At 38.6% G+C, this 22,959-nt stretch overlaps 1 protein-coding gene across 5 annotated transcripts in view; it reads right to left on the reverse strand.

The window, feature by feature from the left end:
- gstcd (glutathione S-transferase, C-terminal domain containing) overlaps window positions 1-22,959 on the reverse strand; it is a 169,980-nt gene that overhangs the window by 19,982 nt on the left and 127,039 nt on the right. For all 5 annotated transcript variants that reach the window (XM_049481333.1, XM_049481332.1, XM_049481331.1 and 2 more), the window contains exon 9: window positions 5,818-5,951. In XM_049481333.1, coding sequence (XP_049337290.1) covers window positions 5,818-5,951 — 134 coding nt within the window. The remainder of the gene's footprint in view (window positions 1-5,817; window positions 5,952-22,959) is intronic.

Consider the following 22,959-nt stretch of genomic DNA (forward strand, 5'->3'; position numbering starts at 1 on the left):
ACACAATGCTGGACTGCCAATCAGAGCTCATTTGCATATCTCAGCCTTAAAGGCACGGCCACAGAAACAGCCTGTTTCTCTCAGAGAGATGAAGAGAGGGTGGAACAGGCTAATGTCAAAAATTAACTGGGACTGTTTTCGGAGTATAGAAACGCATACAAACATCTGAAGTGAGTCCTCGGGGACAAACACACAGGATGCAGGATGTTAAATTAGTAGTGAACCTTTATATTATTATTATGTGGAGGTTGTTTGAACTTGTTATCAGTGTTATCACGTTCATGTTTTACATTTAAAATAGCTGTTCAGAGAATCGCATACTGAAGAGTTCTTTGGAGAACCAAAATAAGTAAAACCTTAAAACCCAGAAAGTTGGGCCATTGTCCTTAATGTAAATAAATGCAAATAAAAACAGAAAACAATTATCTGCAGATATCATAGGCCAGGGGTTGGTAATTAAGTTTGGCCGGGGGCCAGATATTTTCCAAGCCATTAGCTGGTGGGCATCAAGTTCTAAATGGTAAAATGTCAATTAAATTCATGTTGGATTTATTAGCATGACTGTTTTGAAAACAATAGTGCCAAAAATGTAAAAAAAATTAAAATGCCTCACTTTCAACATCTAATATGTGTTCTATGTTCCACTGTGAATAAAATATAAGCATTGCAGGTATTATATAATTCTAAATTCTGTATTTTTCGCACTGAAATTCCTTTAATTTACCCAAAAATGGACAGTGTTTCAGTGAATCAAGAGTTTCAGTGAAGTTTCTCCAACACCAAAGCTTTCTCAACTTGTCTATAATGTTCTTTTTATGTCCTCAGCTGATTTTTATTAATACCACTTACTTTCCAAGCCTTTTGTTCTGACCCAACTTTATTGAGGTGTGCTGCTGCCATCAAGTTCTAAATGGTACAATATCAATTCAATTCAATTCATTGGCAAGGCTGGAGCAGTATTAGCATTAGTCACTAACCACAGCGCTAGCTTTTTTGGCATTCAGAGGTGAGTATATTGAACTGTAGTCTGCATATTTAACGTCTTAAAACAAGCTACATGGGATGAACCACTAGCTCATAGTGTATCCCTAGTGTAGTGCTGTTGGGCACCATTTACTAGCGCTAAGTGTTGCTAACCGTGGCTAGCGGTGTAACTACCCATGCTAAATACTGGAAATGTAAGCTTACTGTAAGTAAACGGAAGCGTTTCACTCACTTAAATAAACAGTTTTTAGGAGAGATGTTTTTCCTGTTTTCCTGAAAATGTTTTTTTTTTTAGAATTACAGTTCTATTTATTTAGGCACCCCCAGCAACGAGACCTGCTGAACTAGAAAAAAAAAATACAAAAACAGACTAGACAATAGACCAGAAAATAAACGTTCATTGATAGTTTGTCTTAAAAATAATCTGGTGCACTTTGTAGTCTGAATAATAAAACATTTAATAATAGTGAACCTTCAACAACACTAGCGCTACAATAATTAGCAGTGTTAGCATTTGAGAGGGAATCTATCCGCTGTCAGATGACTGCAGTAAAAGCCTGAGTAAAAGCCTCCAGTCTGCAGACAGCAGCTCTCCTGTATCTTCACTCAACACGTGAGGAGTGTTTAACATGTAGCTGTTTTCAGCAGCGCAGTGGAGCGTGGAAAAGGAAACATCCTAAACCACCCAGAGAGCTCCCCCAGCTTACTGTAAAGTAATGTTGTGGCACTGTACGCGTCAGTCGTCATGTTAACCCCTCCGGTTCTCATGGGCGCTACCGCCAACCAAACAGTCAACAGGGCGTCAACATGGCAACCGGGCGAAGACGATGGGAAAACAACCCTTCAGCCTGTTCGTCTTTCCACCCTGACATGCCCACGGGCTAAATTCCCTTTTGGGACCAAATTACGGGCTTTACACGGCTTATACGCTGACTTCACTCTCAGATTCCTGAAGGACAGGCTTCAATAGAGGGGAAACAAATGACTACAAGCTCCTTCTTTCTTGGTAACGTAGCAAGAATTTATTTGTTAATGAATGCTGAAGTCATCCAGACTATGAAGGAATCATGTAGTAACTTAAAAGTGTTAAACAAACCAAAATACTTTGAATTTGGTTTATTTTATCTGGAGTGCTCTTAACTTGCAGTTTCTGAGACTGGTAACTCTGATTAAAAAAAGATAGAAAGCATATGTTTTATATACAGTTCTGGAAAAAAGAACTGTATTTTGCTATTTATAGGTTTATGTTTGAGTAAAATAAACATTGTTGTTTTATTCTATAAACTACAGACAACATTTCTCCCAAATTCAAAAAAAAAAAAATTGTCATTTAAAGCATTTCTTTGCAAAAAAATGAGAAACGGCTAAAATAATAAAAAAGATGCAGAGCTTTCAGACCTCAAATAATGCAAAGAAAACAAGTTAATATTAATAAAGTTTAAGTTTTAGATTCAGAAATCAATATTTGGTAAAATAACCCTGGTTTTTAATCACAGTTTTAATGCATCTTGGCATATTCTCCTCCACCAGTCTTACACACTGCTTTTGAATAAATTTATGCCACTCCTGGTGCAAAAATTCAAGCAGTTCAGTTTGGTTTGATGGCTTGTGGTCATCCATCTTTCTCTTGATTATATTCCAGAGGTTTTAATTTGGTAAAATCAAAGAAACTCATCATTTTAAGTGGTTTCTTATTTTTTCCAGAGCTGTATATTATTTATATATGTGGTTTCATCAGCTATTGCTGCTGAATGGTGGTTCTTGATGAAGGTCTGCCTGAGAAATATTGAAATTCCTCCTATTTTATTGAATCCGTTCCAAATCCCTTCTAATCTTACTTTTTTAAACAATTCAATAATTCTCTCATGCAAACTGGAGATCTTCTGCACATCTTTGATCATCAGAGACTCTGACTTTCAGAGATACTGCTTCTTTTTCCTTTCGATCTCATTAATAGTTTAAACAGCCTTCATTCCAACCTTTTCAGAATGTGATGCAGGTCTGAAATGCAGGGATGGATGGATGTTAATAAATGAAACAAGGAGAAATGAATATCTTTGGTTCATACACTTCTCTTTTTCTTCTGTTTTGTATTTTCCAAAGTACTTTCAAATACACTCAAACACGTACATCTACATCAAAAAGTAGTTCTTCTGTGACTTGGCTTAATCCAGTGATTGTGGACTGGTGGATCGGGACCCAAAAGTGGGTCACATGCATGTTTTGAGCTTGTGAAAAACTATATATATATATATATATATATATATATATATATATATATATATATATATATATATATATATATATATATATATATAAAATAAATAATAATTAATGGTCATCTAAATGTTGTACTCATTGTTTATATTGGGGGAAAAAGAGACAGAGTTTCTTATTAATGTACTCTGAATGCTAAGATTTGCAGAAAAGTGAAATATATCTTTTTTTGTGGCCTTATTTATTTTGTGCAGTTTTGATACTTAATTTTATTGTAGAACTTTTATACATGTACTTGTCATGTTCCTCCTCAGTTTTTTTTATTGCTCTTAAATTCACTTTGCATGCATATATATGTTTAAATGGGTTTTTAAAGGCTATTTTTCAAAAATAAATGTGTTTGGTTTGTATTGTATAAAAGTGGGTCGCGACTTAATGACCATGAGAAAATGTGGGTCCTGATCTGAGACCAGTTGAGAAGCCCTGGTTTAAATAACCCATTGTAGCAATCTTTAATTTTAGGAGTGTATCTATTATAAAGTGATTGAGTGGGATGATGAGTCAACATGCACTTTAACCTTAACCTTCATTTAACCACAAACTCTGAATCCGAATAAAAAGACCACCTCCATGGTCTGCTGCTGTTTAACTGCTCCACACTTCACCTTTAATGTCAGTACATCATCTATTCTAACCGCTGGCCTGTCTGCAAAAATAACAACCTGTAACTCTACCTCTTCACTACTTTACAACTGATGCTCTCAAACACATTAAAAGGCAAGAAATTAACATAATTAACTCTTGATAAGTTCAGCACAGCTGTTAACTGAAAGTCTGAATTCCAGGTGACTCTATCTAATAAAGCTGACTGAGAAAATCCAGCCAAGATGTGCAAAACTAAGGTTCCACTTTTTGTTTACTAAATAATTCCAGAAGTTTTCCCTTATAGTTTGGATGACTTAGTATTAATCTACAATGCAGTACATTTTAAAATAATGAAAAAACACTGAATTTACGGTTTTCCAAACGTTTGACTCATACTGTATATGCAAGTGGGGTCTCAAGTATATGCAGTCAAGTCAAGTTAAGAGGCTTTTATTGTCATTACATCTAAGTACAGGTACACAGTGTAGTGAAATTACGTTCCTCCGGGACCATAGTGCAACATAAAACTATAACACTACAATAAATACAACAGACGAGACAGTTTACCAGACGAGACGTGCAGTACCGAAGTATACTTACTGTGGATTAACTACTGGCAATTCTAGCCAGATACCAACAGTCATGATTATTACCACCCGCTGTGTGTGCTGTCCACTGTGGGTGGTAATCTCTATGACATTCCTGTGGATCGAGGAGTGTTAAATTTCTGCACAACTTCAGAAAATTAAACGTCCAATCCATCTGGCACCCACTATTAGACCCTCGCTCCAACTCACTAAATAATTCACATTGCCTTACCTTTAGCATTCAGCCCTACTCACAAGATAACACCTTACAACTTACAGATGTAAGCATTCAAAGATAGAACAAAAGATAGAAAGTCCCTCAAGATAAAAGTTCATGATCGATTTACATACTTCTATCCCCTTCCTGCTTTTGGCATGTCAGTATAGGCAAATAGTGACGGTGGGTGAAGAAGTGAAAGTAGCACAGTTGGATTTTCTGTCTGGTTCAGGAGCTGAGAAGTTATAAAGCTTCCGCCCACAGGCTCGCATGTCCATAACTCAGCCTGAGCTGTTTTTGAAAAATGTCAAAACTTTATCTGGACATTTGTTAAAAAGTTCCAGTTGCTGGGACACGGCCAATCAATCATCTTCGTTATTGCCAAGCCAAAGCCACTGAAGAGAAAATAAAAAATATATAATACTGTCTAATATACAATATCAGTCAAAAGTTTGGACACTTCTTCTTATTCATTGTGTTTTCTTTCTTTTTATGATTTTTACACAGTAAATTTAGTATTGAAGACTATATTAAAGCTATAGAGGAACACATGCAGAATTATTCTGTCTACACAACATGTTAAACAAACCAGAATATATTTTATACTTTAGATTTAGATTCTTCTAAGTAGCACATTTAGCTTTGAGGACAGATCTGCTAAACTGAGGAGAAAATTGGGTAAAAGTATATATAAAAATAATAAAATAAAATAATCTACATTATTTAGTTTTATTCAAAATAATAACCTTTCATTGTACTTGAGTGGAAAAAAAATAACTAATAATAAGATTTAAACGTGAATGACAGAGAGTATTAAAAGTGTCCATCCCAGACACTCTGAGCACCATCCAAATCCAGTGGGATCTCTGTTGAGTTTGTTTTAATCTAAGTTTGCTGGGACTGTGTTTACTCTCAGGCATGCTGTCAGTGGTGCTGGAGATGTGGGAGTGGTTCTTCAGCTCTGATTGGCAGGCAGGAGAGCAGGAGAGGCAGACAGAGAGAGCGTGAGGACTTCATCTAATAAAACTTAATAACATGCACGCACACGGCCCGACACACACTTATATACACGAGTGCTGATGAGAGCCGCACCCGACAAACACACACACACACACACACACACACACACACACACACACACACACACACACACACACGTACGCCTACCTCCTGGGGAAATTGAACTTGAGTGTGTTCTGGATGAAGCCGTAACAGCATGGACTGATCACAAACCCCGCTGCGGCCTGCACACACCGGTCCAGCACCATATCCGTCGCCACACCACACGCATGCAGAGCCACCTGCAGCAACAAACACGCAGAAATACAACATTTAATTCAGACCACGATATAAATATAAATTTAGACCACAATAATGTATTGTTCTGGTGGAAACAGGAGAGCTGAGGTGCACACTGAATTCTGCCGTGATTTGGTCAGTCGTGGTTTTATGTTTTTTGGATTCAATCCGGGTTAGCACCCGAACATCCCTTTAAGACAGCTTCCTCTTACAGCGTCCACAGTTAATCCTGTTGGATGTGGTCGGTCCTTCTTGGTGGTATGCTGACATTACCCTGGATACCGTGGCTCTTGATACATCACAAAGACTTGCTGTCTTGGTCACAGATGGGCCAGCAAGACGTGCACCAACAATTTGTCCTCTTTTGAACTTTTGGTATGTCACCCATAATGTTGTGTGCATTGTTATATTTTGAGCAGTACAACTGTGCTCTTACCCTGCTAATTATACCTTCACACTCTGCTCTTACTGGTGCAATGTGCAATTAATGAAGATTGGTCACCAGGCTGCTCCAATTTAGCCATGAAACCTCCCACACTAAAATGACAGGTGTTTCAGTTTCATTGTCCAACCCCTGTACATTGTTCATGAATAGTTTCCTCAGGGAATGGCTTGGGAACACCGACACGTCTTCTTAAGTAGTAGTACATCCTAGTTAGATGTCTAGCTAATTTATTATTCCACCTTTAATAGTGCAAACAGTTACTGTGGATGCTGTATGATTTATGGTCGAATGGAAAAATTCTAAGTAGCTAATCACTTTCACCCCCATTTCAAGAGACCCCTTTACAGCTCCTTTACTTTTACAGCTCCTCTGCTTTACAATGGTAACATTACATAATTCCCAATTTTCCATTACATATACCACATCCCATACATCTACCTGGATAACCTTGAAGCATGTCCACATGTGTGTGTGTGTGTGTCTGTAGATCATTCTTTTTCTCGCTCTGTCTGTTAGCACACACATACACACACACACCCACACACACACACTCACACACATACACACACTAGCACACACACACACTCACACATAGGCACAAGAAGAGCTACACCCTGCTGGTTGATTCACTCAAACCATAAATCCAAACACTTGAGTGTCTCTCCCACAGAGTGGACTCTGAGCGTGCTCATTGGTCTGTTAGCAGTGTGATCACGGACAGGCCGGTCTCCGCAGCCAGTGTGTAGCAGCGCATGACAGGAGGGATCTCATCCTACATTACCCACAAACTGCTTCAAACTGCTTAAAGGAAGAACCTACACCTACAGAACAGCAGTACAGAGAATAAAGACTGAAATGATGTTCCTACAGGGCATCTGGTGCAACATGAATGTTGTTTTCACATAAAAACCTTGTATTCTGGTGTATATGTGTCTCTTCACCACAGAAAAACATGGATGAGTCCTTAAAGCAGCACTAGGTAGGATTTCCTTGATTTTTGATCTTTTTAAAGAAGTAAAACTACAGCTTGAAACTCACTGTAGCACTGCATTGAGGTGTAATAGGAGGAATAGCGGTGCTCTCGTGTCTGTGCCGGGGTCCTCTGAGCTCAAACCAGACTCTCTAAGTTTTCCCGAGGCGGCCGCGACCAACGCTCGCGAGAACTGCAACCTGCTTTCCGACCTTTAGTTCTAACAGTTCTACAAGAACTACTGGTTCATTCTTTACAAACTAACATACAGACACTCAGACAGAAGCTGGAAAGAGACTGAATATGTCTGTGAGAGCCAGAAAACAAGAGAGAGAAACTAATCCGCCTGAAACATTTATTACACTCTACAACTGTAGGGGGAGCCCACAAGCACAAAATCTCAATCCTACCTAGTGGAGCTTTAAGTACATAAAAGACAAATAAGTACTAAATTATTGTGTCAGCCATTTATCTAATGGCTTGTTGCTAAATCCTTAAGGGCTAATTTAATGGCATCAAACACAAAAACTGTAGCTGATTCAGCTTTATTTATTTATTTATTTATTTTTACAGTAGTCTGCTTAAGGGCAACAATAAACAATGTCATAATAGAATAATAACCATTGTTCTGAGTCACTGAGTTGTGTATTGGGTTTAGGTGAAAAAACAATAATCACTTAATAAACTGAGACATGGGATTTTTGTCCATAAGTATATTAGACACTGTGGATTATGCTGTAGTCCCAATATCTCACTCTAATTCTTGGGCTCCCTATCTCATTATAAGGTTTTTTTTTTCCCCGGCCTTGTCCCAATTCACTAGCCGGGGCAGCGGTAGTGTATTGGACCACGACCCTGATGACACGGGTTTGATCCTGCGTGAGGAGCGGTGTGTTTATTTATTTATTTTTTTTTCTTTTGTTCTTGGGTTTACATGCTTTGAATTCAAATGTTCTGCAATTAGGTTCAACAAACTCTGGGCTGGAGAGCTGCTAGTCTGTAGCACTCCATCCCATTACACTTCATTTTCCATTTTTTTCGTGGCCAGCCACATAATGGCTTAGAAAATATCTGACCCGCAGCCAAACTTAATTGTTGACCCCTGATATACAGCATAATAAGATTTCTTTGATTGGAGTAAAATTTTGAAATCTGCAGAAATTAGCTGGATTTTGGTTCAGTAATGGAATTTCTCAGTGCATGTAAACTACTTTTCCTCAGTCTGTGCATGTGTAAAAACAAACCATGGTAGCGGAAATAAGTGAGCACTGTTTAACACAGCAACAAAGATGGAGACAAAACACTGAATACCCAGGTTAATGCAAATGCGTTGATCAGATAGCTGACAAGCTCTGATGTCCAGCAGTAATCTGATAATGAAGTGCATGTAAAGTGGGTGTTGCACAGTAAGTAAGGTGTGGAGTAAGATCTGTGTGCGCATCTAAAGTTGATAAATGGATGAGCGAGATTATTCATGTTCTATTTTTTGGCCATATTTTGAGCCTCACAGAACTTTTGATCTGTTCTTTACATTATACCCAAATTTCATGGTAAATGGACCACAAAAATGTTTTCAAAATATCTTGGAATTTAATTGTATTACATTGATTATATTGCATTTTTTCCTTCATTTTTCATTATTCCTGCCAGCACTTGTAAACGATGGGAATCATAATTAAATCTGGCATAAATAACTTGACTAATAAATATGTTCCAAACTGATTTAGATTAAAACAGTATTTTCTCTTGTAAAACTGCCATTTCTACATTTCTTTTTGCTTAACAATGAAAGTTCACTAAACTGTTTAGTACAAATGACCTAGAGTTCTGAGACAGTACAGCACACGGCAGCATGACACAGAAACAAATCCACAATTCCATATTTCACAGCTATTCCCATTGCCAAGAGCCCCTCGCCGTTACTAAGTATCCATACAGAAATGGGCTAACCTTTTCGCCACAGTAAATTAAGTTGCACTGACTCTTGCCAGCATTTGTAAAAAAAAAAAAAAATAAAAATAACGGGAATCACATAATTTATATCTGGCTGTTGTCCATCCCATTGTGTTATAACCTTTTGACTTTATACATGCTCCAAAAGGACCTAACAGCAATACAAGAAAAAAAAAGTTTTTAATCCAACTCACTCCTTAATTAAATAACAGCAATGGCTAAGGACAAAAAGCTGTTTGCTTAGTTTTGCCGACAAACTTCAGACGTCGCCCTAGGGCCTCGCTCACTGTGTAGTGAACATGTGCCCAAGCTGGTCAAACTCCGTAGATAAAAACCCTCTGTTGATTGGTTAGTAAGTAAAACCACAAAACGAATGCATGCTTCGGATTTGTGCAACACTTGCAAACTTTACAGGCAATATAAGGTGGCCTTTAGGCATGACTTGTACTCTTATGAGTAGTATTATTACACCTATACTGGCTTTGGCTGGTCTGAATCAGTTAACTGCAGTTTGTAAATTTGGAGATTTTTTTTTCCCTTGTTTTGGTTTGATATTTGTCTGGCGCAGGTCCTGCGTTCTGGACTAGTGCATATTTCTGTACATTTGACAGCATCGTAGCTGCAGTAATTATCTGAGCTTAAACTAGTTACAACCTTAAATTACATCTGTAGGCTCAACTTAAACTTGTGGAGTATGTCTGATTACATTACATTTGGCAGACACTTTTATCCAAAGCTACTTACAAATATTAGCAATTAGCAATAGAGGACAAAGAAGTTCAAGACATATATATATTTTTTTTGATAGGGTCTAAAGGAGGTCAAAGGGAAATAATAGGATAGAGGAGTGTTAGTTAGAAATAGTTAGTTAGAGGTGTTAGGAGAGTAAGAGCTGTTTGAAGAGCTCTGTCTTCAGGAGTTTTTTAAAGATAGTGAGAGATTCTCCTGATCTGGTAGTGGAAGGTATTGTAGTTTGTTCCACCATTGGAGAACTCTGTATGAGAACAGTCTGGATTGTTTTGGGTGAATGTTTGGCAAAGCGAGGCGACGTTCGTTGGAGGAGCGCAGCGGTCGAGAGGTAACATAAGCCTTTAGGAGTGAGTGCAGGTTGTAGGGAGTCTGTTCTGTCATCACCTTGAAGGCAATCCTAAGGAATTTGAATTTAATACAAGCAGCAGCCGGTAGCCAGGGAAGCTCAATGAGCAGTGGGGTGACATGTGCCCGTTTTGGCTGGTTGAAGACTAGACAAGCTGCTGCGTTCTGGATCATCTGAAGTGGTTCTACAACACAGTCTGGGAAGCCTGTTAGCGGTAGAATCGTGCAACCGAGGCAACAGGGTGTAAAACAATTGAGCTGGTCATCAACTGTAACACCCAGGTTCCTAGCAACTTCTGTCGGGGAGATTTAGTAGAGTGATTTGATGGTTATGGTGGGAAGTTGTGTTGAATGGATTGTTAAGCTGGTATAAGCAAAAGTTCAGTCTTGGATAGGTTTGTTGGGTTGGATAAGGGTCAGAATCACAAATTCACAGCACAGAAACAATGCTTCGGAATTAATTTAGGACTGGACTGAAACCAGCTTCTCTCAATGGTCTTAGTGCAGTTACTTTGGTGTGATTATTGTAGACACACCTGCCTAAATGAATTGGACCATGGGGGAATTGAACTACAGTCCACTGCATTTAACTGGACTAAATAGTGCAGGTGTGAGAACTCCATTATACAACCTATTCATGCTAGTCTTTCCAAGCTTTTAATAAAAGAAAAACAAATATATAAATACATATTAATATTTTGTTGGACTTTGGCATATATATTGTATGTATTCATCAGTTTAATTGAATACTACATGTTGGCAACATTATCTATATTTTTCCACAGTAAATACGAACACAGCTTGCATTTCAATATGAACTCTCGCCCACTTGCAGCTGTTTCAGCCGTTTATCTTCTGTTTTATCTTGCTCTGCATGTGAAGGACAGTGGGTGACCAAGTCCTTCTGGAAGGACACATCACCAGAGCCTTTCAAATATTCAGAAACAAAGAATTCATTTCCAAAGGATCCACTGAAAGGATCCACTGAAGGACAGCCTTCAGTCAGTTACATAAGAGTCAATAAATGAAGACTAATCTGCACTTACATTTGGCTTTGAGACGCTTCTACAGATAGATTGAGAAATAATAAAGACGACTGAATGTGGTCTAATTTAATGCTTCTGTATGGAAATTGTGGGCTGATGGTAATGTCCGACACTTGTCAGGTATATACAGTTAAAACCAGAAGTTTACATGAAGAAGAAGTTTATATAAAAAGACACATATGCATGTTTTTCTCACTCTCTGACATGAAATCAGTATAAAACTTTCCCAATTTAGGTCAATTAGGATTAATAAAATTATTAATATTTGCCAAATGCCAGAATAATGAGAGAGGCATTTTTTAAAAGCATATTAAACTCTTTTCAGCTAACTAAAGTTAGTATGTTAGCTAGCTTGCTGCTAATGTTAGTATGTTAGCTAATTTTCTGATTATGTTAGCTAGCTTTCCCCTCACCTTAGTTCTATCCCTGGTAAGGTTAGCTAGCTTGCTTTATTGTCGCCTTCATCTCCTGTTGCCGAGCGCCTCAAAGCAGAGACCTTTTTTCAAAGATGTTATTTTTCTTTATAACAGTGTATAAACCTGCAGGCTGCTGACCCAGAACATTTCGAAGAGCCGCCGAACTTCAAAGAGCGGAGCGGATTAATAGAATTTGATTCATCGATTCTGATGTGGACTCATCTGAGCTGTCCTCTGTGTCATACTAGTTAGTATGTTAGCTAACTCGCTGCTAAAGTTAGTACGTTAGCTAACTCGCCGCTGAAGTTAGTACGTTAGCTAGCTCGCTGCTAAAGTTAGTATGTTAGCTAACTCGCCGCTAAAGTTAATATGTTAGCTAACTCGCCGCTAAAGTTAGTATGTTAGCTAACTCGCCGATAAAGTTAGTATGTTAGCTAACTCGCCGCTAAAGTTAGTATGTTAGCTAACTCGCCGATAAAGTTAGTATGTTAGCTAGCTAGCTACTAACCTTAGTTCTCCTCCTGGTAACGTTAGCTAGCTTGCTTTAGCTTGCTAAATTTAGTATGTTAGCTAGCTCGCCGCTAAAGATAGTATCTCAGCTAGCTCGGCGCTAAAATTTGTATGTTAGCTAGCTAGCTGCTAACCTTAGTTCTCTCCCTGGTAACGTTAGCTAGCTTGCTTTAGCTTGCTAAAGTTAGTATGTTTGCTAGTTTGCCGCTCAAGTTAATATGTTATCTAACTCTGCGCTAAAGTTAGTATGCTAGCTAGCTCACTGTTAAAGTTAGTATGTTAGCTAGCTAGGTGCTAACCTTAGTTCTCTCCCTGGATTAGATATATACGCTGGGTCACTGTGTTTTCCCGCCGGCATTAAACGCACCATCTGAAAATTTCATACCTGCAGCAAATTTGCAGTTTAGGACAATTTAAGACCTTAATTACGCAGACTTTAATTTATGACATTTTAAAGTCACTTTTTTTTTTTCTTTTTTTTTTTTTTTTCTTTTTTTTTTTTTTTTTTTACAGTGTAAACCTGACAGTGTGGGACTACATCTCCCTCTAGACTAAATCAGGTTAAAATGCATGACTGGACGCATCTCCCAGGAGAATATATATATATGACTAAAGTATGACTAAGCTCATTTCAGCAGCCTGAGAAATAGAAGGAATCTCTGCATATACTGTATAAGTGTGTGTGAGTGTATGTGTGTGGTTCTCTCTACTGCAGGCGTCAAAGTCGTGGATTAACACCCCTCAAATCCCGAGCAGAACATTTCTCAGGAATGTGTCGGACTCGGTGGATAATCACTACATGTTCTTGTTTGGCGCGGTTGCTATAGGAGAAGGCTTTACACTGTGTGGATCCGGAGCGGCCGCGGATTCCATAAGCCGAGCAGAAAGAACATTATTCGCTGGCACAGCAGTTGACATTTGATGCAGCGTTTGACATTTCGTTCTGATTAAACGCCGCAGACAGAGATCGGACAGAAATGATGGCTAATGCCCTCTTAGCGGGATTTAGGATAATAACCTTCAGAGTACACGCCACGCTATTTGCACACAGAGGACAGCTCTGATGAGTCCACATCAGAATCGATGAATCAAATTCTATTAATCCGCTCCGCTCTTTGAAGTTCGGCGGCTCTTCGAAATGTTCTGGGTCAGCAGCCTGCAGGTTTATACACTGTTATAAAAGAAAAATAACATTTTTAAAAAAAGGTCTCTGCTTTGAGGCGCTCGGCAACAGGAGATGAAGGCGACAATAAAACTACAAGATTCAGCTGCTTTTCCAGGTTCTGCTTCTTCTTCCAGCAACAAAGGAGGCGAATAAGGTGAATATCACAAAGCATGTTCAGCATATTCCCTTCACGTCTCGGCTGCCTGATAAATTCCAAATTGATTATGAAATAGTCTTCCTGACGTAAAGAGCTCTTAATGGTCTGGGCCGGCAACAACCTAGCAACCACATTGAACCGAACCCTCCAAAACATCAAAAACACGCTCTCACAAAGCACTGGCCTATTGTCAGCTCCTTCAACTTACTTTCTCTCAAAGCTTCTGAACTTTGGAACAAGTTTTTAGTCACAGTTTGAGATTGGAAAACACTCTTAACCTTCAAATCTAGATTTAAAAAACAATCTTTTTTTTTTTTGGTTTTATTTTAGGTGCAACAAGGTTTCTTTGAGGTATAACATGACAAGAATCATATTAGAAAAGAACCTTATTAATGCCTTATTATTTGCTTAATAAAGCCTTAATTAGACATTTGTAAATGATTTATTCACTACTTATTAAGCTTCATTCTGTGTAAGTGTTATTGTTGCTTCATTAGGGGTCTGTGATTGATTCAATATTTATTCAGTTATTTTGAGTGTCTAATTAGTGATCAACAGAACCTCACTTTAGAGAATGGTGCACATTTTGGTCTATTAATGTCTTATTAACCCCTTATTACCTCAATAAACTCCAGCACAGCCATAACCTTGCCAAACTCACATAGATCAAACTGCTTCCAATTAAATTATACACTAATAACATGTAGAATCAGCTAAAAGCTAATGCTTAATAATCTGCCTAACAGGGTGCTAAATATGATAACTCTTTATTGTACACTATAAGAACTAATACAGACATTATTAATCATTTCAACATAACAGAGCCCTAATTAAGCACCAATAACACTTACACAGAAAAGAGCCTAATAAGTAGTGAATACATAATTTACAAATGTCTAATTAAGGCTTTATTAAGCAAATAATAAGACATGAATTAAAAGAGCCAATAGTTAAAAAAGTGTTACCAAAAAAATTAAATACATTTATGCTAAAAAAAAAAGAAAAAAAAAGATGTTGATGTGTATGGGTCGGACAGAATCTTGGCATCACAATATGTACTAGTGCATCTCAAAAAAATAGAATATCATTAAAAAAAAAAAGTATATATATATATATATATTACTTCAGTAATTTAGTTCCAAATGTGAAACTTATTAAATAGATGTATACAGAGTGATCTATTTTAAGTGCTTATTTCTTTTATTGTCGATAATCATTGTGGTTTACAGCCAATAAAAAAAATCAGTGTCTCAGAAAGGTTTTTATATTATTTAAGTAGTATTTTATATTATTTAAGGCCATTCTACTTTTGGAAGTGTGGGCAGTGTGCCAAGTCCTGCTGGAAAATGAAATCCACCTCTTCATAAAAGTTACCAGCAGAGTGAAGCACTGTAGGGAAGTGCTGTAAGACTTGATAGCACACAGTGGATCAACACCAGCAGATGACATGTCTCTCCAAACCATCACTGATCATCAGTATATTTTACATTTCATTTGTAAATCAAGGGAGCAGAGTCTGGAGGAAGAGTGGAGAGACACACAGTCCAAGCTGCTTGAGGTCTAGTGTGAAGTTTCCACAATCAGTGATGGATTTCATTTTCCAGCAGGACTTGGCACGGCAAGTGTTTATAATTGTTTCTGGAGACTCTGGAAGGGACTCTGAAAGAACTTTTATCCATATTTAATCCAAGGGGCTCCACATAATTATCCTGCCAGTCAATGAAGCGCTCATTAGCTTCCTTGGACACGACATAAGTCATGGGACACAATACTTAGAAAGATTCCTGTTCAGTGATGTTTGTCATGCCACTGCTGTTCAATACAACACCACTAAGGTTTTACCACTGTTACAATAAAAAAAAAACCTTTAAAGACATAAACATAAATGCTTTTCTCTCAGAGAGCATGATCTGTCAGTGCATTTTCTATTCTGTGATCATTAAAAAACAACATAAGAGCAGACCTTGTTGACAGTGTTGAGTGTGTGTGTGAGCAGTTTGTAGCTCTTTTAGTCTCGAGAAGAGCCTCGCTCGGCTTCATCACACTTTCCTGAAGTTAATTAAAAGGATTTAAATGAACTGTTTCTCACACATTCTTCACTGCTGTCCACACGCCTGCCTCCCAGAGCGCTGGGAATTTAACTTCTCCATCAGGCCCCCCCATATACCACACAAAACACAGAGCTAAGTGTGGGCTGTTCAGGATAGATTTATCATACTATCAGATCACATCCATTCTTTTCCACCTTCATTATGAATATAGAACACAGCACTAATATCTTTAAAAGGCATTACAGATTTCAGGAGCAAGCGCACTCTCAAAAACACCAACCACCACAAATGGTTCCACAAAAGAACCACTCTGCGTTCCATAAAGAATAATTTTCTTTTTTTTTTTAAATCCCATTTTCTCCCAATTTAGCTAGGTCAATTGTCCCACCCAATCAGCTGTTAGTCAGCTGTATATCCCCCAGCACTGTTGATGCCACAACACAAGGAGGGTGATGAAAGTCAGCCACTGCCTCTATTCAAACTGCTGCTAATGCAGCATTGTCATTAACCAGTGCACTCGGAGGAAAGCGCAACGACTCGGTTCTGATACATCAGCTCACAGACGCCTTGTCCTGATCGACATCGCCCTAGAAGTGATGAGGAGAAAAGAGCGCCATCTACCCACCCAGAGAAAGAGCAAGGCCAATTGTGCTCTCTCCAGTCTCTGGCAGCTGATGACAAGCTGCATGAAAGGGATTCGAACCAGCCGTCAAATATCAATATTTTTATTAGAACATTGGCAGCTGAGTCCTACGGAGTTTAGAGTGCCTATGAGACTTAATACAGCAACTGCTTAATTTCTCCACATGGTGCAAATAATGCAAAGGAAAGAAGTTCATATTCATAAAGTTTTAAGAGTTCAGAAATCAATATTTGGTGGAAAAACCCTGGTTTTAAATCACAGTTTTCATGCCTCTTGGCATGTTCTCCTCCACCAGTCTTACACACTGCTTTTGGATAATTTTATGCCACTCCTGGTGCAAAAATTCAAGCAGTTCAGTTTGGTTTGATGGCTTGTGATCATCCGTCTTCCTTTTGATTATGTTCCAGAGGTTTTCAATTTGGTAAAATCAAAGAAACTCATCGTTTTTTCAGAGCTGTATGTCTTATAATAAGTCTTGATAAAACAAGAACCACCACAGATGGTTCCAGTGAAGAATCCCATCCATATGAAATTATTTTTTTTATAGGAGCTGTGAGTATGAAGAAAAGGGATACACTGAATATTTGGCAAATTAAATTATTCGGTACCATGAGGGCACAAAAATGTGGATTGTGAGGCTCAAAACACACAAAATTCCCTTAATTATTCATGGGTGTGTTTTAGGAATAACGTGGAATTAACCAATCAGTGCATCACTCGTTCCCTTTAAGAGGCAGGTGCACTCTGACTTTGGCGCATTCATATCTTAACAGCGATGCTATTCTCACAGCGTGGGCGCAGGGTGTGAAAATAGTGTGCAGATGGGGTGCAAGATAGCAAAGAGCATCGCAACATGGTGTACGATAGGGCCCCCCCCCTATGTCTCAAGGGGTCAGAGCTGGGAGGCAGCACAATGGGGACCTAGTCAATATTAGAAATGTAATGCTTATTTTCTGCTTCTTCAAAAACTTCTCTCTGATTCTCTATGGAAGCAAAAACATGGAAGTTTGAACTCTTTAAAGCACCTTCATTTTGAAGATATCTTAAAAAAGTGCACATATCTAAGCGAAAGGACTCAATGAGCTCTCTCGCTCTCTCTCTCTCAGTCCCAAAAAAAGAAATAAAAACAGTACAGGCATATTGCAGATATTCCTCATCTTCCGTCAATATTTTAGTCACTGGAGGCTTCTGGAAAGCTCTCAACGCCATAATGAGATAAAGATGGTGGGCCATCTTGACGAGAGAGCGGTGGAATTTTGTTTTCACTGTTTTGCATGGGAAAAGGGAGTTCTTTAAAGCCCCCTGTTACAACCATTCGTTCTCTCAAAACAAGCATTCCGGCGAAAGCTGAGAGTACATGATATTTTATTTGGTCCCTTACCCCAAAGAGGTGTAACCAGAATGTAATGAGCATCAACTAATGCTGCTCTGTGGAGTCCTGGAGGAGAGAGCAGCTCTGCAATGAGGTTCACATTAAGAAGCCCTTCTGTAGCGTGACCCATCATCAATTACCCGCTAATGCAAAAGCAATAAAGGACAGCGTGGGTGTGCAAAATCAAACTTCTTTATTAGCTTCATCTGTCTTATGGTCTGGGCCCTTTTTTTGCTGAGACGGCATCTTTTTGACACCCATGCAGCTTAAAAAATAGTCGCCAACAAAACCCCTTCGTGTTCCTAATTAAGTGGAACACCCGCAGTGCCGAGGTCTACAAGTGCAGTCACGAATCCAGCACTGCAGCATCAGTCACCGCTACCCAGGCCTGGCTGTGTGGTCGCCACCACCATCATGCTAACAGAACAACAAATCAAGTCTGCACCAACAGACCCGCTGGTTTAGTCCCAATATATCACTCCTGCTCTGTGTACTTATGTCTTTTCTACAGCTGAGAGTGGAGCTTTATGTCTGATTGTCAATTTGTAGTTAATCGTTTTCACACCCTTTACTCCAGTGGGTAAGATGTATTTGTCTGCACTTGGCTCTGCTAGATCACTAAGCAATATCTGAAAGTCATGTAGGGTCCTGAGCGAAGTCCACTCTTCATATATTTAATTTTCCTATCAAAACACCTATTACCACACGCTATTGACACTATTTCTAGTGTCAAAAAAGGGCAGAAAACGTATTCATAGAAAAACACACTGATATTAGCCTTTTAGACCCTGCGTCTATTACAGTGACCATCACAAATTGTCTTTATTTTTTAAATGTATTGATGCACTTAACATTATTGGATCAGTAGCTTGGTCCCATCCACTGCACTAGAAAACAGTAGTACTAGTGCCAGTAAGGCAAATTAAAAGCAAACTTTTATTAATTTAATGTGATGAACACTTTTTCATTTTTTTTTTTTTTTTACTATTTATGAAATAGAAAGGTCAGTACAAAAGATTACACACAGGCTTTCAATGCAATGGAAAAAAATGATTAAGTATTTTAGTTAATTAGATTTATTTGGTTTACATTTTTCCATACCTAAAGATAATTCAGGTCTGAAAGGGTTATAATAACAGCTGATTCACCAATTAACATACCTTCATTCAGTGTTTAGGTCCACAACTTCCTAGTTTAATAGTAAAGCCTTTGGGAACCTAAATCTTGAGTTTTATTTCTACTTCGGTTAGTCTGGCTCCTCAGGACCCAAACTGTAAATGTTTGTTGTACAAAATGAATACTCTTCCTAAAGTCTAAATAAATATCTGCTGTATTTCTATTCGTATATAAAACATTAAAAAGTTAAACACACATTTCTTACTACAGTTAGAATAGAGCTATAAAACACAAAATCACTTTAAGAGCTTATTTATATAGATAAGCAGTTGATGGCCACGCCGCATGTTTATGCTGATGTTAATGCTGAGGTCCCTCTCTCAGACAAAGTCTGCTGGCTAATCCTGCTGTGTTCTGTTTGAGTTTCTTAACCAAATTAACCATTTTATTTCAAATTTTTCACATTTCTCCCCAGTTTAGCACAGCCAATTACTCAACCCACTCTTTAGGACTCCCCCTAACACTAGTGATGCCCCAACACACCAGGAGGGTGAAAACTAACACATGCTTCCTTCGATACATGGGAAGTCAGCCACCGCCTCTTTTCGAGCTGCTGCTGATGCAGCCGAGCCAGCACATTCGGAGGACAGCGAAGTGGCTTGGTTCCGATATATCAGCTCACAGATGCCCTGTGCTGTGGACATCACCCTAGGAGTGATGTGGGGAGAGAGCGCCATCCACCCACCAATTTTGCTCCCTCTGAGCGCCGGCAGCTTGATCGCAAAGCTGCATGAGCGGGGGATCGAACCTGGGACCTCCCAGTCATAGTGGCAGCGCTTTAGACTGCTGGACCACTCTGTGCCTCAAAATTGCATTTTTTTTAACTGATCTAGCGGATGAAGGTGTGGAGACAGGGTGGTGCAAGATTTTTAGTTTCTTCTTCATCATGTTTATACTGCAGTGGCTGTATTACGCTTGAACTATTAGCTACACTGCTCTAGAGATGCTCTGAAATGAACATTTCTGGTTAAAGTCAAACCTGAACAAAAGAAAACAAATGTGTCCAAAAGCTGAACACAGAAAGGTCGTTACAAAACTATTGTTTAAATATTTGTTTATTTATTTGAAGTGTGGACCATGAAATAAAATAATCTGTTTCTCTGTTCAGAGGAAACACTGAAATAGGACTTAAAATTGAGTTGGTCTTTTCGTAGAAAGTGCTTATATTGTTGGTTGCCAGGTATTCTGTGCATTGCTACTCACAATTATTTTCTTTCCAGCAGTACTGCCCGGTTGTTCTGTCTTAATCTGTGCACTTTAAGAAAAAAATGCACAAATATGGATGAACTGAACGCAGAATATGAACAAAGGATGTTGTACAGCTCCATATCTGTGTTTAATGTTGAGCATAACTGAACCTTTAGAAGCATTTTCTTTTTTTTCCCACACACACACATACAGACAGCCAAGGATGTTCTGCTTTGGACTTTGAAATAGTCTTTGCAATGTTTTACACAGCATACATACACAGCAGCAGCTTCTTTCATTTTTCACAACTATTTTTTTTTACCTCCTCAGAAAATTACTTTGAAAATTAAACACATTTTGAAAAATAATCATAAATAGCAGGTGGTCTCTGACTTCGACTTCTATACCGTACTGTAGCTTTTCAAGCATTTTTTTAATACCGACACTCTTTTCTTTTCTGCTTTAACTTCACACAGTCTTCTGTCAGACCTCTCTTCAGAGAACTCTTCTCTTTCTCTGCCTCACTATGGAAGCAAGAATCAGATACAAAGCTCTGGTTCTCACATCTCACACTTCAAAGAGCCGTGCTCTTCCTGATCTAGGCTCACCGCTGCACACCTGCATGCCAGCATAGGTCTTCAGCCTCTGGGCTTTTTTACATGCTCTTCCTTAAAATCCAATCATAGCTGTGAGGCTGGGTCTCATTACCGGTCGTAGGCTTGGCTTCAAGTAGCGGAACAAAATTTCAATTGAATTTAAATTCTGACTACACAGTTTCTCAGTAGCTTCTGCCATGAAAAAAGAAAAAAACAACAACAAAAAAGTCTGAGTCACAGACATGGGAGTTGAGTATTGATGTGCAATCCAAAACTCTAGTTTTTTTGAGACTTAAAGGAGAACTCTGGTGTAAAATGGACTTTTGCTGTAGTAAAACATGATAAAAAGTACTCATCTTTGATAAATAGCACATCTCCGTTCTCCCACAGCGATCAGAGATCCAGAAATTTTAACAGTTTGTCCAAACACCCTTCAGACTGGGTGATACGGGGCATAATTTGCCCTGATTAATCGCATTTTCCCCCTTTATCCAGGCTCAAAGTACCTACTTGCTAAAAGAAGCTTATTGAAAACCACTGAAAGCCGCCATCACGGAACTAAAAATATTGTATATATGTCTACATCATTATCAGTACAGTGATAGTGGCACTCGGAGCTGAAGCTTGCTTTATCGGATGTAAACAGGGTTTTTTTAATAAGCTTCTTGAGATCTTTTTAAGTCATTAATGCCTCATTTTAAATTTCAGGACTCTTCGGATTCTAGCAAGGAGGTGCGGAGCTACTTTGAGCCTGGTGAAAAAGGGTGGATAAAAAGTGATTTATCGGGGCAAATTATGCGCCGTGTCACCCAGTCTGAAGGGTGTTTGGACAAACTGTTAAAATTTCTGGATCTTGGAATGCTGTGGGAGAACGGTGGTGTGCTATTCATCAAATGCAAGTACTTTTTATTATGTTTTACTCCATTAAATGTAAGTCTGAGTCAAGTTTTTAGTCTTTAGTGTGTAAGAATAAGAGTTTAGTCTCAAATCTCCTTTCTGTTAGTGCTGGTCCATTCTTGAGTCTCTGGTGTAAGAGTCTGGAGTCTGGACGGAGTCTTGAGTCTGTACTGTTTGAGTCTTTAAATCTCTGTTGTGTACAGATTCTTGGGTGTTGGGTTCCTGTAGAGTCTCTGGGGTACAAGTAGTACAAGTTTTAACTTTTAATCAGAGAACTGAAGTTTAGTTTTTAGTCTGAACAATTGGGGTACTTCTGTCAGGTTTATTACAGATTCTAATAATAAGGCTTTATTTATAGATAAACCTGAAGACAGTTCTGAAATAAGGAGAAAATGCCAACTGACTCATGAGTTGACTCAGATGTGAAATATAAGTCACGAGCACATTCTCAGAGAACGGCAGGATTTAATAAAGGAAATGAATAAATAATTGTATTTCCTTTCTCACACGTGTGACTGTCAGTTTTGCTGCAGTCATTTTTTTAATGCTGTGTGACTCGAGTCTGTATCTCTTTGAAAGGTCAGAGTAAATATTAGTCATTCAGATGGTCTGAGCTGGTCATGGTCTTAAAAAGGTGGTCATATTGGTGAAAATAAACATTACACTGGTGAGCTGGCTGGTAACCAAGAGTTGACCAGCATTGTGCATGTCGCATTTGATTTTGTTGTTACTGATAATGATCAACAATGGTCAACAAGCTTGTTCGTGGTGGTTATGCTTGTTAAAGGAGAACTCCGGTGTGAAATGGAATTTGTGTGTATTAAAACGTGATAAAAAGTACTAACCTTTGTTCACTAGCCCACCTGCGTTCTCCTGCAGCTTTCTGAAATCCAGTACTTTTTGCACTTTGCCCAAACAGGCTTTTAGAATTAGTGAGATGGGGCAGATAAATCTTTATGTAATTTGTTGTTGGTTCTTTGCATTCTGATATCAACAGTAACCAGATATTTTCAGCAATTAATTTTGCAATCTGCTCAACTATCCTACCTATTCATTCGTCTATGACACTTGACTTATTGTGAATTAAATGTAAAGATGGGGGCATCCGGAGATTGACCTAAGCCAAATTTATTAGCTTCTTAAGCACCTTTTCAGTTATTAATGCCAGAGCTCTCGGGATTCTAGCCAGGAAGTGCCGAGCTACTTTGAGCCTGGTGAAAACGGTGGATAAAAAGCGATTTATCAGGGCAAATTATGCGCCGTGTCACCAAGTCTGAAGGGTGTCTGGACAAACTGTTAAAATTTCTGGATCTTGAAACGCTGTGGGAGA

Source organism: Astyanax mexicanus, chromosome 7 (genome assembly GCF_023375975.1).
Source record: "Astyanax mexicanus isolate ESR-SI-001 chromosome 7, AstMex3_surface, whole genome shotgun sequence".
In the NCBI taxonomy this organism is placed as follows: Eukaryota; Metazoa; Chordata; class Actinopteri; order Characiformes; family Acestrorhamphidae; genus Astyanax; species Astyanax mexicanus.